The sequence below is a fragment of the Anomalospiza imberbis genome, chromosome Z, assembly GCF_031753505.1.
Source record: "Anomalospiza imberbis isolate Cuckoo-Finch-1a 21T00152 chromosome Z, ASM3175350v1, whole genome shotgun sequence".
Lineage (NCBI taxonomy): Eukaryota > Metazoa > Chordata > Aves > Passeriformes > Viduidae > Anomalospiza > Anomalospiza imberbis.
Window position 1 is genome coordinate 73,346,743 of NC_089721.1, and position 14,985 is coordinate 73,361,727.

Consider the following 14,985-nt stretch of genomic DNA (forward strand, 5'->3'; position numbering starts at 1 on the left):
CACGGGAGGTTTGTGCGGCTCTCACAAACCTCAGTGGAGCAGGCCACACCTGGTCTGAGTGGGTTTCAGAGCAGCTGAAGATCCCACCTGAGCAGTGGCACAGAGAGGGAAGTACAGTCCCCAGCTGGCAGAACAGCACCAAGTTCCCACTTAGAGGGACTCTGAGGAAATGTCTTGGCTGCTCCAGCAGCTCCCTAAAGATAAAAAGAGACTGAATCTCATCAGTGTCACCATGTTAAGCCAGGTATATCTGTAAGTAATACCATTTCTTCCTTGACCTGGAATGCATAGTATGTAAAACAAATGCATGGTCACTCTCCAAGCACTGGGGAGGCAGGAGCAGAGAGCTTTCCTCATACCAGCTCTGTTTCTTGGGAAAGGAGGATTATCTGATGGGCACTTCTGGGTGCCTCCAAGGCAAAGTGTCACACAAAACCAGGCTCAGCTGGGGTGAAACATCCAGGCTGGACTGATCACAGAATCCCCTGAGCTGGAAGGGACCCACAGGATCACCCAGTGCCACCCCTGCCCTGCACAGACCCCCCGCAAATCCCCCTGTGCACCCCTGCAGCGCTGCCCAAGCTCTCCTGGAGCTCTGGCAGCCCCGGGGCCGTGGGCATTCCCTGGGGAGCCTGGGCAGTGCCAGCACTCTCTGGGGAAGAGCCTTTCCTGCTCTCCAGCCTGAGCTGCCCTGGGTCCTGTCACAGGGAGCAGAGATGGGAGCTGCCCCTCGGGAGAGCTGCAGCCCCTGGGACTGGCCACACCCTGGTCACTGACCCTGCTGTGGCAAACTGAGTCATGCACACGCCCGGGAGTCCTCTCAACATGTCACACAGTCTGTGTGGACATGTCTTCCTAGACCCTGCAAAGGGGTGTGTTCAGCACCTGAGCTGTGTCACCTCAGGCCACAGCTAGGAGGACATGGCTGGCACTCCCGTGGACCTCAAATGCAATTTTCAACAGGACCTTCACTTGGAAAGGCTCTCAGTTATTCTGTTGTGGCTTGAAGTGATCAAAATCCTCTCCCTATACTGAACCCATCAACCAACTCAGAAAAGCCACTCCAAGGTACATGGCTGTGATTGGCCCTTGGTGGCTGGAATTTATGTGACCCAACTAAGTCCAGTGGTGATGGGGATGAAACTCCTCCATTATTTCAGTGCTCAGCTCTCCAAAGATTTCTGTGCTCAAGCTTTAGTTGAACAAACAGCTTTTACACATGTCCCACATCATTATACAAGAACAAGGGATTATAAAATACCAAAACAGTGATGTGACTTCAGAGCTGGGACAGACAGACCCAGGATTCCATCGTGGCCATGTCTATCTGAGGGACTCTGTACACAGACATGTAATACAAGCTAGAACTAAAAAACATCCCTCCCTAGCCTAGGTGAGCAACCACCATCTGTTTTCATAACTTTTTTATATATACAGTGGAATCTGAAACAAGTGAGTACCTCCTAACTGCAGACTCAGCAATGAGGAGTGCCCTCCACATTAGAAATACATTTAAATCATCTGTTGCAAGGAAAAAAATTCAAAAGAAAGTTCTTTACACATAAATACAGATTATGTGATGTGAAGGGACTATCCTGCACTGCCAGCCCCCTCCATCCCTGCCTTCTCTACATACCCTACAGACAATTCCAGCTGTATTTGATACCATGAGGATTAAAGTCATGCTGAGAGGCTGTAAACAGCAAGACAACTCTTTAAAGAGAGGGCAATTGCATGAGAGGGTAGTCTGCATGCCTCTGTTTATTTCTGTGACCTTTCAGCATGAGGCAGACCCCCTGCAGGAGGCAGTTCTCAGAGGCATCTGAAGCACAGGTGCTTCATTAGTTCAGATAACTGAAGCTGCTGCACCTTTCACAGCATTTCCAGCTTGGCTGGGATGAAACCTCACTGCAAGGTGTGGGTCACTGTAGTGACTGTGCTAGCTCTCTGAAATAAGTGAAAATAGCCCTTATTTCACAGGAAGAGCTCTTCACACAGGAAGAGAAATCCAGGCAGGTACGTGCTCTAGGAAGGAAATTACTCTGTCCCTGTACCATCACCTGGCAGCGGCAGGGGTTGCTCTCCTTCACACATTCTTTCTGATGGCAGCTTGTGATGGCCAAAAATTGATTCTCAAAGTCTTGAAGGCACTTGGTAACCTCAACTGGTAATTATTTTTTGTTTATTTGAAGATGTTTTGCCTTCAAAGTGCTCTAGCATTCTCCCTCTCCCTCCCAGTTTCGACCATGGACCCTCATCAACAGCTACTGTTGGCCCACAGGAAGCAGGATAAAGCCTCCTAGCAATGGGAAATCCTATCAATAATCGATTAGAAGAGGGACCTCTGCAGAGGTCAGCTTTCTTCAGCAGCTGAACACCACCCCTCCCCAGGGCATGATTAGCCCAGCAGAACTCTTGTCATTAATTCCTCCATACATGGATGTCCACCCCTGCTTTGTCTCCCTGCCCAAACACACAGAGAAAAAACATATTAATTTCAGTGTCTGATTGACTGTATTAGAACTAACAAACACGGAAGGTTAATTTTAAAAGTAGAAAATTAGGAACTTTTAAAAGTACCTCTTTACTGCAAAGAGAAACTTGGATGAGAATTTTCAAACATCAGAGAATTAAATATCCAAATCCCATTAAAAGTCAATATAGATGGGATGTCAACCTCTTCGAAACCCTTCTATATGTTTTAAACATAATTAAAAGTTAAGTTAAAATTCTTTAAGAAAAGATTACAAGAAAACATTATCCTTTATTGGAGAAGGGAAAAAAAAGAAGAAAATACTATCCGGCAAACATCCTCAAAATCCTGTGTCCTCCCCCTAGTCTGGACCAGGCTCAGCACTGTCCCCTGTCTTACCTCCCCAGTAATGAAAAAAGATCATAAAGATCATTCCTATCTTCACTCTACCTGTCAGCAATTCCTCTTGCATCTTTGAAAACATTTAGTGTAATCCAGTATGTAAAGTCAATTTAGAGATGCTATCCTATATAAGCACAATATATCACAAGGAATAACCATAGTAGCAACCTTTCAATTTCCATGGAAACCCTACTTGGAAAACAAGACACAAATCCTGGGGATACAAATCCCTTAAACCTATATAAAGTCACACTTGGAAGATGCAGTCTACAAACCAAAAAAGGGACAGGAAAAAGGGTTTATTGCGCAGAACTCTTGGTCACCCCGGAGCACAGAATCCCTCACAGAGCCAGCCTGTACAGCATCACTGGCTGATCCCTCCCTGCATCCTTTGCTACATCCTTCCCTGCATCCCTGAGCATCTGTCCCTGCATCCCTCCCTGCATCCCTGAGCATCCCTCCCTGAGTATTCATCCCTGCATCCCTCCCTGCATCCCTGAGCATGTCCCTGCATCCCTGAGCATCCATCCCTGCATCCCTGAGCATCTGTCCCTGCATCCCTCCCTGCATCCCTGAGCATCCCTCCCTGAGCATCCCTCCCTGAGCATCCCTCCCTGCATCCCTGAGCATCCCTCCCTGAGCATCCATCCCTGCATCCCTCCCTGCATCCCTGACCATGTCCCTGCATCCCTGAGCATCCCTCCCTGAGCATCCCTCCCTGCATCCCTGAGCATCCATCCCTGCATCCCTCCCTGCATCCCTGAGCATGCCTCACTCTCTCTCCCTGCAGGGTTGCCCCGCTAGCAGCATCCCCCCAAACGTCACCACAGCAGTGATGGAAGTACCTTGGAGACAGACACCTTCCTATGGTAAGTTTTTGAAGTTTTAAAAATGTACTGAACTTATCAGCAACAAAATGGAAATTCACGCTTTTTTCAGCAAGACCTTGTGGCCTGGGGGGGCAGTGAAAAAAGGAGGTCTACATAGCTGTTATCATAAAAAAATTAAATTATAATTAAAAATAAAATCCCAAACTAAATTAACCTGTAAAACAAAGCACAGAAGGTGAAAACAAAACCAAAAAAAAACAACAAAAAAAAAAAAAAAAAGCAAAATTGGGTGGGAGTTAAGAGAAAGTCTCTGATCTCTTCCAGGTCATTCTCTACCAGAGGAGAATACAGAGTAAAAGCTGAGGCTTTAGAAAAAAAAACATTAAACCTCAAGCAGGATATAGTATGTGGCAGCTGGTTTATTGATTCTTTCCTCAAACAAGGCATTAAAAACTATTTCAAGGGTAACTTCCTATGGCTGAGAAATTCCCTGAATGCAACACCACATTAACCTGCCTGACACACTTACATAGTTTAAGACCTTTCCCAGAACCCTGGAAAAAACCAAAACCTACCCAAAAAAAAACCCAAAAAGCAAAAAATAAAAACAAAACAAAACAAAAACCAAAAAAACCCACAAAAAAAACCCAGAAAAAGAACAACAAAAAGAGAGTTGCCTCCTTCCTGTATATCTTGATCTGAATCTTCTAACCTGTTCCTCCTCTCCTTTTTTTCCTGTTACCTTTTAACTGATGCATGACTACTTCTATCTTAATAATGTATTATCAATTTCTTCCTGATTAATATTTAGTCAATTAGTTTACTCTTAATTGCTGGTGCAATTACAAGAATTTCAGTCATTCCTCCACATATTCATCTGGTGTTTGACACATATCACATTAAATGAGGAATGGCACATCCAGCTGAGCTTCCAAAACTAATATAGACAAAAAAAAAATCAATTCACTGCGTTAGATTGTGACTGGGCTACAAATTACATGGTCTGAAATCTCACAGAGTAAAAAGTACTCTGTGTCTGCTTAGCTGTAAGTCTGAAAGCAGAAGTTTTACCTTTGACCACACTACTTTATCAGAAAAGTTGTGAAAAGTATTTGGGTTTTATTCTAATACAGAGAAAACTGAAGAGGAACCAGGGAAATACACTGGGGAACAGGTGGAACACAGATAAAAATCCAATTTATTCCCTTTCAAGCAGGCCCAAAACAAAACATCTCTCCCAACGACTGTGTCATATTTCATAGTATTTTCTACAGAAAACATCCTTTTGCTATGACAGTCTAGGAAAAGGAGAGGAAAGCAGATACTCAGCTTGTGTGTGTGCATGATTAGAATTTAAGGAAGTGAGAACACAAGTGAAGTACTCCATGTTCAGCTACAAACCCCAGAGGAAGACAAAAATAATCTTCAAATGCTCAGTGGTGCTGTAGGGCTCCTCCTGTGTATCTCTTGTGTCCCCACAAGAAATGCCCACCCCATCAACCAGTCCACTACTTCCAACACAGGGTGGGGAAAAAAGTGAAGCATTTTGAATTCTCATCTCCAGTTACTTCTGGGAAGAGGACACAAATTGTTTGCTACTGTGCTTAGCACTGCCCTGCATCAAGGTGTGATTCTCATTGCACCTTTCATTTGTGACATAGTAGAAGGTAAGAACACAAGACTTTTATAGGATGAAGCAATTGCAGGTGAGTAGTACCTCGGGTTCTTGATTAAAAGTTACCTCTGGAATGCACACTGGCATCACAGAACAGGTATTCCCAGAAATTCCAGCTTAGGAACCTGATTGCTGCGAAACTTATAGCCACACATGATAATCCATCTCAAATACCACCAGTAACACAAGACTTTGAGTAATTAAAGTAATTATTAAAGAAAAAGGGGGGGAAACAGGGCGATAAACCCTAGCAATATTAGATTATATAATTATAATTATATATATATATAATATAATATATAATATACAATATGCAATATATACAATATTATATATTACATAATATAATATATATAATATACAATATATATATTACATATATAATTATATAATTTTAATATTAGTAGAGTTCTGACTCTATTGATAATTTTTACAAATTACTCAGCAATGTCTCAAGAATGAGACAGTGAAATAAACTGTCATTATTCATTCTTAAAAGGACATCAAGTGAGGATTAAGTGTGTTTAGGACTGACAGTACAGGAAGGAGATTAAGCATAAAATATATGCAGCCCAAAATTTTCAGTCTGCAGTACTGTGAGTATACACAACAGAGCTTCAGAGCAGAAACTGTGACGTGATTTTCAGAGGTGACAACATTCATTTTTGGGGAGACATTTGGCCACTACCCAGCAGCATGGATTTGGCTGAGATACCCAGGCAGGTAAGCTAGATATCTGGATGTTAATCAAGACAGACACATTAAAATTCCTGCCCCTTGAAGATTCAAATTTACAATACAAGTACCATAGCTTACCAAAAAAACTGGAATCAAAACCTAGCAATGAACATAATATGCCTCTAAAATGAAAAAAAGGAAACTTTAGGTATAAATTCTCAAGTTCTAGATGAAAAATTAAATTATACTTCGATACACACGCCCCCTGCCACAGTATCATTTGCAGTTTTGAGAGATTACCTGGTAAAAATTCCATCCACAACACCAATTGTGGCCTCCTCTGCAGGGACGAAAGAGCCGATCTGTGCCATGACCGTGATCAGTGCCACTTGCTTGATGTAGGAGCTCTTCCCTCCCATGTTGGGCCCAGTTATTATCATGACCCTTTCACCATCTCCCTGGAAACACAAAACAGTGGTGAAATACACTGCCCTGCACATGGTGCTTCTACCAGGAAGGCTGATGTGCTTAGAAGGGTACAGGACAAGTCTGCAGGGTTAAACGTTCTCTTTCTAGGTGAAGAGCTTAACTCCATTCTTGCAGCTCATCACATTCACCTCTCCAGATATTATCAAGCCCCAGATGCACCAAAATCACCTTTGATTACTCTTGAGCAAAATGGACAGAGTGAGGGGGAACCTTCCTGTTCTCCATCAAGGAGCCAAGAAATAATCAAGGAACTTGGTCACCAGCACGGGAAGCAGTGAGGGATGCTGAGGGATGCAGGGCTGGATGCAGCCAGGCCAGAGAAGGCTCCAGGATGAGCAGAGGGACGCAGCAGCTCTGCCGGCAGGAAAGGCTGGCACAGCTGCCATTGCTCACCTGGGCAGGAGAAGCTTTGGGCTGAGCTCAGGGTGGCCTTGCAGGGCCTGGAGGGGCTGCAGGAAAGATGGAGAGAGACAATTGCCGAGGGCTGGAGGGACGGGACACAGGGAACGGCTCCCAGGGCCACAGGGCAGGGCTGGATGGGACACTGGCAATCAGGAATTGTTCCCTGGCAGGGTGGGCAGGCCCTGGCTCAGCTGTGGCTGTCCTGGGATCCCTGGCAGTGCCCAAGGCCAGGCTGGAGCACCTGGGACAGTGGGAGGTGTCCCTGCCATGGCAGGGGTGGGATGAGATGGGCTTTATGGTTCCTTCCAACCCAAACCATTCTGGAATTCTGCAAAATTTCTCTGGAGAAAGGGAGAAAATCATGAGCTTCCAGCACAGCCAGCACTGCCCAAATTTGGGTGTGATCTGGAGTGTGACTGGAGGTCTCCAGTCTGAGCTCCCACTGTCTGGGCAGATCTGGCAGGCAAAGACCTGACCGGCATTTTACATTCCTGACTGCCTGTCTGGGTATGACATAAGGACATTCAGAGTGGCTCCAACAAGGCCTCAAGACATTCCTGAGTCTGGCAGTACTCACTGCAACACAGATGCTGTGAGCAGGCCATGCCCAGTCTCCATCAGTGTCTCTCATCATTAAAACCAGACCCAAGATGTAAGAACTCATCTCAGCTCTAAGACTCCCCATGGTATTGCTATGTGTCTACTGCTCCACAATAAAATTGCCTTCCTCAAGTGCAAGACAACTGCCGATACAAAATTAAAACCTGCCAATGAACCTATAAAGCTTTCTCACAGCCTGAGTCAAGACTAAGAGCTTGAGTTATGCAAGGACATCACACAGCTAGACCTTCCCACGGGGTGCATCTGATGAAATGCACCAAGTGGTGATCTAAACAGAAACCAGCACCCTCCACTGCCTCATGGGAGAGGCAAGGGAGACAGGACAAGCTGTGCATAATGGACGTTAGTCACACTACGTGGGGAACTTGGCACTGATCAGGGACTGTGGTTACAGCAACCAACAAATCTCCATGCAGCAGGTTCTCAAAATCTTCAGAAGCTTGGGTTTCACACTGGGCTTTCATTCTGTTTATAGGGACACACACAAAATGCAGACAGGACTGTCACTTATGTTATAATTCAGGTATTAGAGAATACACAGGACATCAGTAGTTATTATATGTAAAAAGCTGATCAGCTTTTGCCAAAAAAAACCCTCATCCATACAGAAGTCACAATGCACTCAAGATGTAGAAAATGCCATTATTGGGAATAAAGGATTGGATGTAAGGAACTGCACATGACTATATGAGAACAAAAGTCCTAACATTCCGGTCTCCAAAGTGTAACTCAGTACTGCTGCTAAAACTTTGTCAGGGCTCAACACAACAGGATTTACAGATACTCAAACCCAGAATGAATTCACAAGCTCATGTTAGGATCCATGAATTTTCTGCATGTGTCTGGTGTCTGCCCAGGCTCCCTCCAGCCATGCTGTGGGACTGATGCCTGCCCTGCCAGGGTTCTGTTTTGCAGAACCTGCTGCAGTGTCAGACCAGAGAACTCCTCTGTCCTCACAGCTGATGCAGCCACAAGCCAACATCTTACTGGAATCCGTGGCTGAAGGTAACAGCTCTAAAACAACCTACAAATGTTTGAGGAGGAGAAAGGGAACGGAAGAAAAAGCTGTTTATTTAAGAGGATTAAAAAAAAAAAAAAAAAAAAAAAAAAAAAAAAGCCACAAAACTTTTCCTCAAGTTAGATATTTGACTACATTTCAGCTGAAAACATGACAGGAGATGTGTTTTCCTGCTGATTCAAATACATCAGTTGAAAACTGGAAATGCTTTAATAAACTGGTTCCCACCCACCTCTCAAGAAGAAGAGAACTCAAAGAACTGTAGAAGCAAAAGTGATTCTGCCATGATCACTTGGTTTTGTAATATTCAGTATTTAGAAAGCCAGCATAAGAATGGGTCTAAAGAGGGAAAAGTGCACGATGATTCCTGAATGATATGCTGAATTTTTTTGGAAGTGCCATCTGTCGCTTGTTTGGAGTTGACAAATAATTTTGAAAACATTCTCTGATGTATCACAAAATATCTGTAGCATTGTTCAGTACAGAACAGCACTTAAAAATGTTCCCCAAGAAACACATACAAATTTGAATGCTGTTTTTACAGCAATGTCCTGCTCTGGCAGCTGTTTCATACCTTTCCTACATCTACTGTGCAAAGAGGCAGAGAGAAGTTGTGAGGATATCTTTTATATTCATTAAGAACAGCTATTTAATATTTATAAAAATATATGGAGAGATAAATATTTAACGAAAAGCTTCAAAGAGGCATGTAATTTAAAAGACATATTTTAGTTTATCAGGAAAAAAAGGCTGTATGACACTAATGTTTCCATAGAGAAAGGAAACTGCATAGTAGAGAAACACATAAAAAATACAAGCAATCTTAGAATTAATCTGAAAAATTGAACCTGTAATATGTATCCTTCATATTAAAAGATTCCAAGAATTAGGTAGAGTTTGACAAAATGCAGACTCCCTATGACAACACTGTTAAAAACCCTGTAATCATTTGTTTTTTTTAATAACCATTTGACCAAAACACCCATTTTCCTAATTTTGAGATTACCTTTCTTTTCTTTATGCCTTGAGACTGAACAAGGCTGTAAAGAGAGCATCTGGCAGCAAGCAATCAGCAGAGGGACAGAACAGATGTGGTGACATCTAGCAACACCTCTCTGAAATGCAGCCCAGCAGGCTGCATGATTTAAATCACCTATTTCCACTTACTGCCCAAGAAGCTGGCCCCAGCCTCCTGCCCTGAGCGACTTTGAAGCTCAGTCAGCTTCTGGGTACTTACTGAAAGGCTGGTGGTGTTTGGAACATACTGATCCTGCTCTCCCAGCAGAACATCAATCACAGGGTGCCTCCCATTTTTTATGATTATTTCACGACGATGGTCTTGCACAGTTGGTCTGCAAAAAAGGAAAGGTATTAATCTCAAGTGTTCTTTGTAACTGAATATGTGAAACTACTGTAACTGAAGCCTGCAGGACTGTCACCTGCGATGTAAGTTTTTGTGGAAAAAAATACAAATTATAAAAATTAATTACTGCTATCAAGTATTTCTGAAGAAAATGCTTTCTAAAGAATACTTTCTCTGAGAAAAAACAAGCCACAGAATCTTAAGACTGAAATTAACTAACACTTTGGGTGGACTTCAAAGGGAAGATGTGGGGAGTGAGATTTTTCTTGGGCTGAAGGATGATAATGCAATTTTAAAGAAAAATGGAGATCAAATAAATGGCATCCTACAGACACAAAGCACTGGGGAAAGAGGTATAAACTGATAATGGTGGGGAGGTTTAGCACAAAGGTTAATTCCAACAGTTGTACTGCTGAGATGAAACCAGTATGTGGACAGTCTCAGGCCTCTTACCACCTCTTCAACAGCATTCCTTAAACTGAAATTCACTGAAAGTCTGCAGAGTGGACACTCAAACACCAGAGGGTGATCTCTGGACTGCCCACACCATCACCTTACAGCTCCACCTGGCTGCCTGAGAGCCCTGCTGAACTGTGTGTGCAGAGGAAGAGCCTCCCAGCACACTGCAAGAGGGGCTCACCTCTCTGCAACACCTCTGCCCCTGACCTGGCTCATTCACCTGCCTCAGGCAGGGCTGCAGGAAACAATCCTCACAAACCAAAACACATTCCTCCAAAATAACCCCAAAGTCCAGCCTTTCCTTCAGCAGCCCTCCAGAATTAATAATTGACACCTTCCCTGCAGCTGAGGTTTCACTGAGAAGTCTCCTTCCTTCCTAGTTTATAAGCTCTAAGCCACTCTGAAATTCAGTGAATTATTTACACCCTGCACAGTAAATTAATCGGATTTCAATTTGTTTTCTCACCTGAGTATACCGAAATAGTGAGCAATTATTTTCAAAGAGATTTTGACAGAGAGACACACAAGATCCCAAGAGCCCAGAAGTGATCAATATCATCTTTAATGACGTATCAAAGCAGAAGTATTTGCAAGTGGATTTCTCTTCATCCCCTGCCTGTGTGTGGGTCTGGGACAGAAGCAGCAGCTCAGCTCACCAGCTCTTACACCTGAGCCCAGCTGAGGCATGACCACTGCTCTGCAAGCTGGAACTAAGATTTACCTATGAATTACCTGAGATACACCTTTCAAACATACCTCAGATACCCTAGACTCTTAGGTGTTAGAAAGATACCATAAACTCAGACCTGTCTGAGAATACAAGACAATAATTCCTTACAGAAACACAGAAAAAAAAGTCCATGAGAAGTCCAGCATTTATTTACGTGCAAGTAAGATATCATCTACTAGACTCAGGTCAAACAACAAACATTAGGATGTCAAACTGGAACTGCAATGTTTACAGATTTGCATTAAGTCCAGGAGCATTGCTCTGCAAAATCAGACTAAGTTGAAACTACCATAAACCATTTTAATAGTGTTTTTTATCATGGCACATGCATTTAAACATAATTTATTTTAAGTGCGCTCTTATAATTCGGTATGAAATCCTACGTAAAAATTAAAAATTAAAAATTGATTACCTGCAGTAGTCTCCTTGTTTGGCCACCTGGGCCAATGAGAACAGGCAGTCCACAGTTGCTAGGTGACAAATGGCTTTAGACACGGGGTGATAATGTTCACTGAAATGGCTGCATCAAAACAGCAAAAAGTTACACAAAAACAGGGAAAGAAATAATTCTGTACAAATACAAAAGGATTGTCAAAATGCGCCCCATGCAAGCTCCTCACAGGGCTCCTGTGCTCTTTAAATCACTCTGAATCCAAATCCCCCAGCAGTGTATCAGATACAACATGAGGACCTCAATCAAGGGGGACTTCATCTCCCATTCTAACAGTGAATTATTTTTTAAGCACAGAGAATCAGGCAAAATTAAATTCATTAGATAGCTCCTAAAGGGTCAGCAGCTCATCACTGCTGCCTAAATGAGGTATACAAAAATGCCACAACTTATCAGAATTTATACAGAATACCAGCAGCTGAATCCAGCTGTTGATTCAGCCTCAACCGTAACTTACAGTCAAAGAAGAACCAAACTAAGAGTGTCTGAACACAGGAGTTGTCTAAAATTTCAATGAATTATGGTATCTACAACAGAGAATTCAAGAATTCCTTTTCAACTTCTGGTGCTGCTTCCCCAGTACAATAATGACATTATCAGGAGAACAGAGTTTTCAGTGGAGTTCATTCTCTTGGTCCTCTGGAAGTTCTTTGTTCCTCTCTCTTAGTCTCAAAGCTACAATACAGAATATAAAACCAGCAGGGGAGCAAAATTTAATAAACAAAGACACAAATGAATGAAGGGGTGGGAAAGAAGAGCACTTTCCTACACACAGGTCTTTCCTTTTTGTCTGCTGGTGTCCTACAACACTACTGAGAACAGACAAGTGAACATGGAGACAAGTCCTTTATAGTACTGCAAAGGAAACACAACTGGAGAAGTGTCAATTGGAATGTCTTTCCAGTTTCTACTCCAATTTTCAGAATTTCTGGGCTCCTAATGGGAAGCAAATCCAGTGAGACAGCTTAAGCAGGGACTTGTTAAGGTCTTGCAAACTATCACTGCATGACAAGAGAAACAATTTCAGCAGTTCTGCAATTCGTGCAAGTACAAAATAACAGATAATCAGGCAACTGAAAAATTAAAGGCATTCAGAAGTTCAGGGAGTATTTTTTTAAACTCCCATTTTAAAGATCCTTTAGCTACACAGGCAAATAACCCCAGTGAAAACTCTGATCTCAGACAAACACACGTGCCAGATGTGAGGGACAACAAAACTCCCACTATTTTCTAACAAACTCTCATAGTCAGGGTAGCATACAAGATATAAAAAATAATAAAACTATTAATAAGTATTGTATGACTTATTAATACTTACTGTATTAATAAGTAATACAATAAAACCTATGAAACCCACTAGATTCAGTTTTCACTCAGAGTCAGTTGTACTTTCAGATTGTTAATGCTGTGCTATCATTTTTCATAGTTTGGGAAACACCTTGTATACTTAATGGTGTGTTTGCACCAGAATTTTAAAAGTTAGAGACATCACTGCTGGTCCCAGGACTCGGGCTCAGAGGTCTTGGGTTGCCCTGTTCCTTTGAGAGTTTTAAAGTTCTTCTAAAAGTTTCTTAGGCCTTCTGATGTCTACATATTTCTACTGGATTTTCTCACACTGAGTATATAAACAATGATTGTTTTGCATTCTTCTTTGTGGGAGGAGAGAATTGATGGACTGTTGGTTTGACCAGTGTGGCTGGAGAGGTGGCGATTCCATCCTCCAATCCACTGCCACTTTGAGTATACTGTACGTAGTAGAGTCAGAAAATAAAGTTTGCTTTTTTGGTTCTTTTCCTTTCCTTTCACATCTAACCTGCTTGTGTGAGTTATTTCGTGTCGCAGTGTGACAGCCTTGCCCCCACATGGTTTAAAGTGAAGAACAGCACTTTAACTGACTACCAAAGAAGCTGCTGCGGACAATTCCTAACGCCGTTATGTACGGAACGAGCGTTTTTTCTGTTTCTGTTCTCCCACAGAGCAGGGCACAGGGGTGGAAGGAAGCACTCACTCCAGGAAGCTCAGCCACCCGGCGCTGCAGTCAAGGGCGAGCTGCTCGCGGAGCCGCTGCAGGACTCTGTAATTTTCTGTGACCAGCGGCGAGTGGAAGCGGCTGACGGCTTTGGTGCTGCGCGGGGAGAGAGGGGAGAGAGAGGGCTGTTGGGATCAAGGTCACCAAGCAATCAGCTGCACCATCCACATGCAAAATTGGACTCATTTTCTTAATCTCCTCCGCAATGGATGTGCTCAGGAGAAGTTCCCCCACTGTGCCATCGATTCCAGCGACCTCCATTGTGAGTGAAGTGCTGGCTCACGACAGCGCTGCCCACTCAGGAGGCTCTGGAATGCTCTGCACGGTGTGGCATCATCACCCCAGAGCACACATCTCACAAAACTGCTCAGCAATAGCTGTCCAAGTGCATGACTGGTTGATACACAACCAGATAGACAAAAACAAATTCACTGTGAAGAGGAAAAGTCCATGATGAGCCTGGAATAAACATAGTTAATACAGACTGTCTTGCTAATTTTCACTTGAGATACTTGCTATTTATTTATGTGTTTTCATTAAGGACTCCATTTGGCATTCTTTTACAGAATCCAGATTAGCTATAATTTGTTCACCGTGTTAATTCTGTCTGATCTGTGCACTTCTCAGTATTAAAAGAAGTTTAATTGAAAGAGAATTGAGTGTTAATTCTTGCATAACTGAATAGAGCATCGCAACAGAGTTCAACTTAGTGAGAGATGTCTGCGCTCACACATTACACACTGGGGCTTGTAGAGAATTCAGCACTTACATGGGACACTGTAGCTTTCAGGTATTCAAACCATAAATCAAATGACTGAAAAGAAAAAAGCCAACTACATAAATCAGTCCATCTCTGTTTCACCTGCTGGAAAATTATCCAAAATCCAACCTAATTACATTAGACCAAATGCCAAAGCAAGAAGAACTGGTTTATATGAGTGAATAAAATGATATTTTAAATGCACTGAATTTACCAAGATGTATAAGCAGATGTTTGCACAGCTACTTTAATCTTTCTGAATAAAACAAGAACAATCAAAATTGTACAAAGGATTTGCATGTGCAAGCTACAGGCACAACTGAATCAAGGCCAGGATCTGACACCAGTACATGCACCTTGAAGGACTGGGCGAGTAATTCTGTGCTCTGAGGATGTACTGTGTAAAAACAAATGTTGTAACAAATCAACTTTTCTCAGTTATGTTTGTTTTTTTTTTTCTTTTAAGCAATAGGTTTACAATTTGGCTGGGTTTTCAGCTTAAAAAGACCCCCAACAAACCTTAACACGTGGGACAATGAGAATGTGTATGTAATGAATTGTAATACCAAAATACCTCGTTTTTTCCTCTAAATTAAAACAGAACC

The 14,985-nt window shown here is 42.7% G+C and overlaps 1 protein-coding gene across 2 annotated transcripts in view; it reads right to left on the bottom strand.

Annotated features, from left to right (window-relative positions):
• The window catches only part of MSH3 (mutS homolog 3), a 91,870-nt gene that overhangs the window by 12,050 nt on the left and 64,835 nt on the right, over positions 1-14,985 (bottom strand). For both annotated transcript variants that reach the window (XM_068176658.1, XM_068176657.1), the window contains exons 17-20: positions 13,600-13,716; positions 11,553-11,660; positions 9,826-9,940; positions 6,359-6,516 (exon numbers count right to left, since the gene is read on the bottom strand). In XM_068176658.1, coding sequence (XP_068032759.1) covers positions 6,359-6,516; positions 9,826-9,940; positions 11,553-11,660; positions 13,600-13,716 — 498 coding nt within the window. The remainder of the gene's footprint in view (positions 1-6,358; positions 6,517-9,825; positions 9,941-11,552; positions 11,661-13,599; positions 13,717-14,985) is intronic.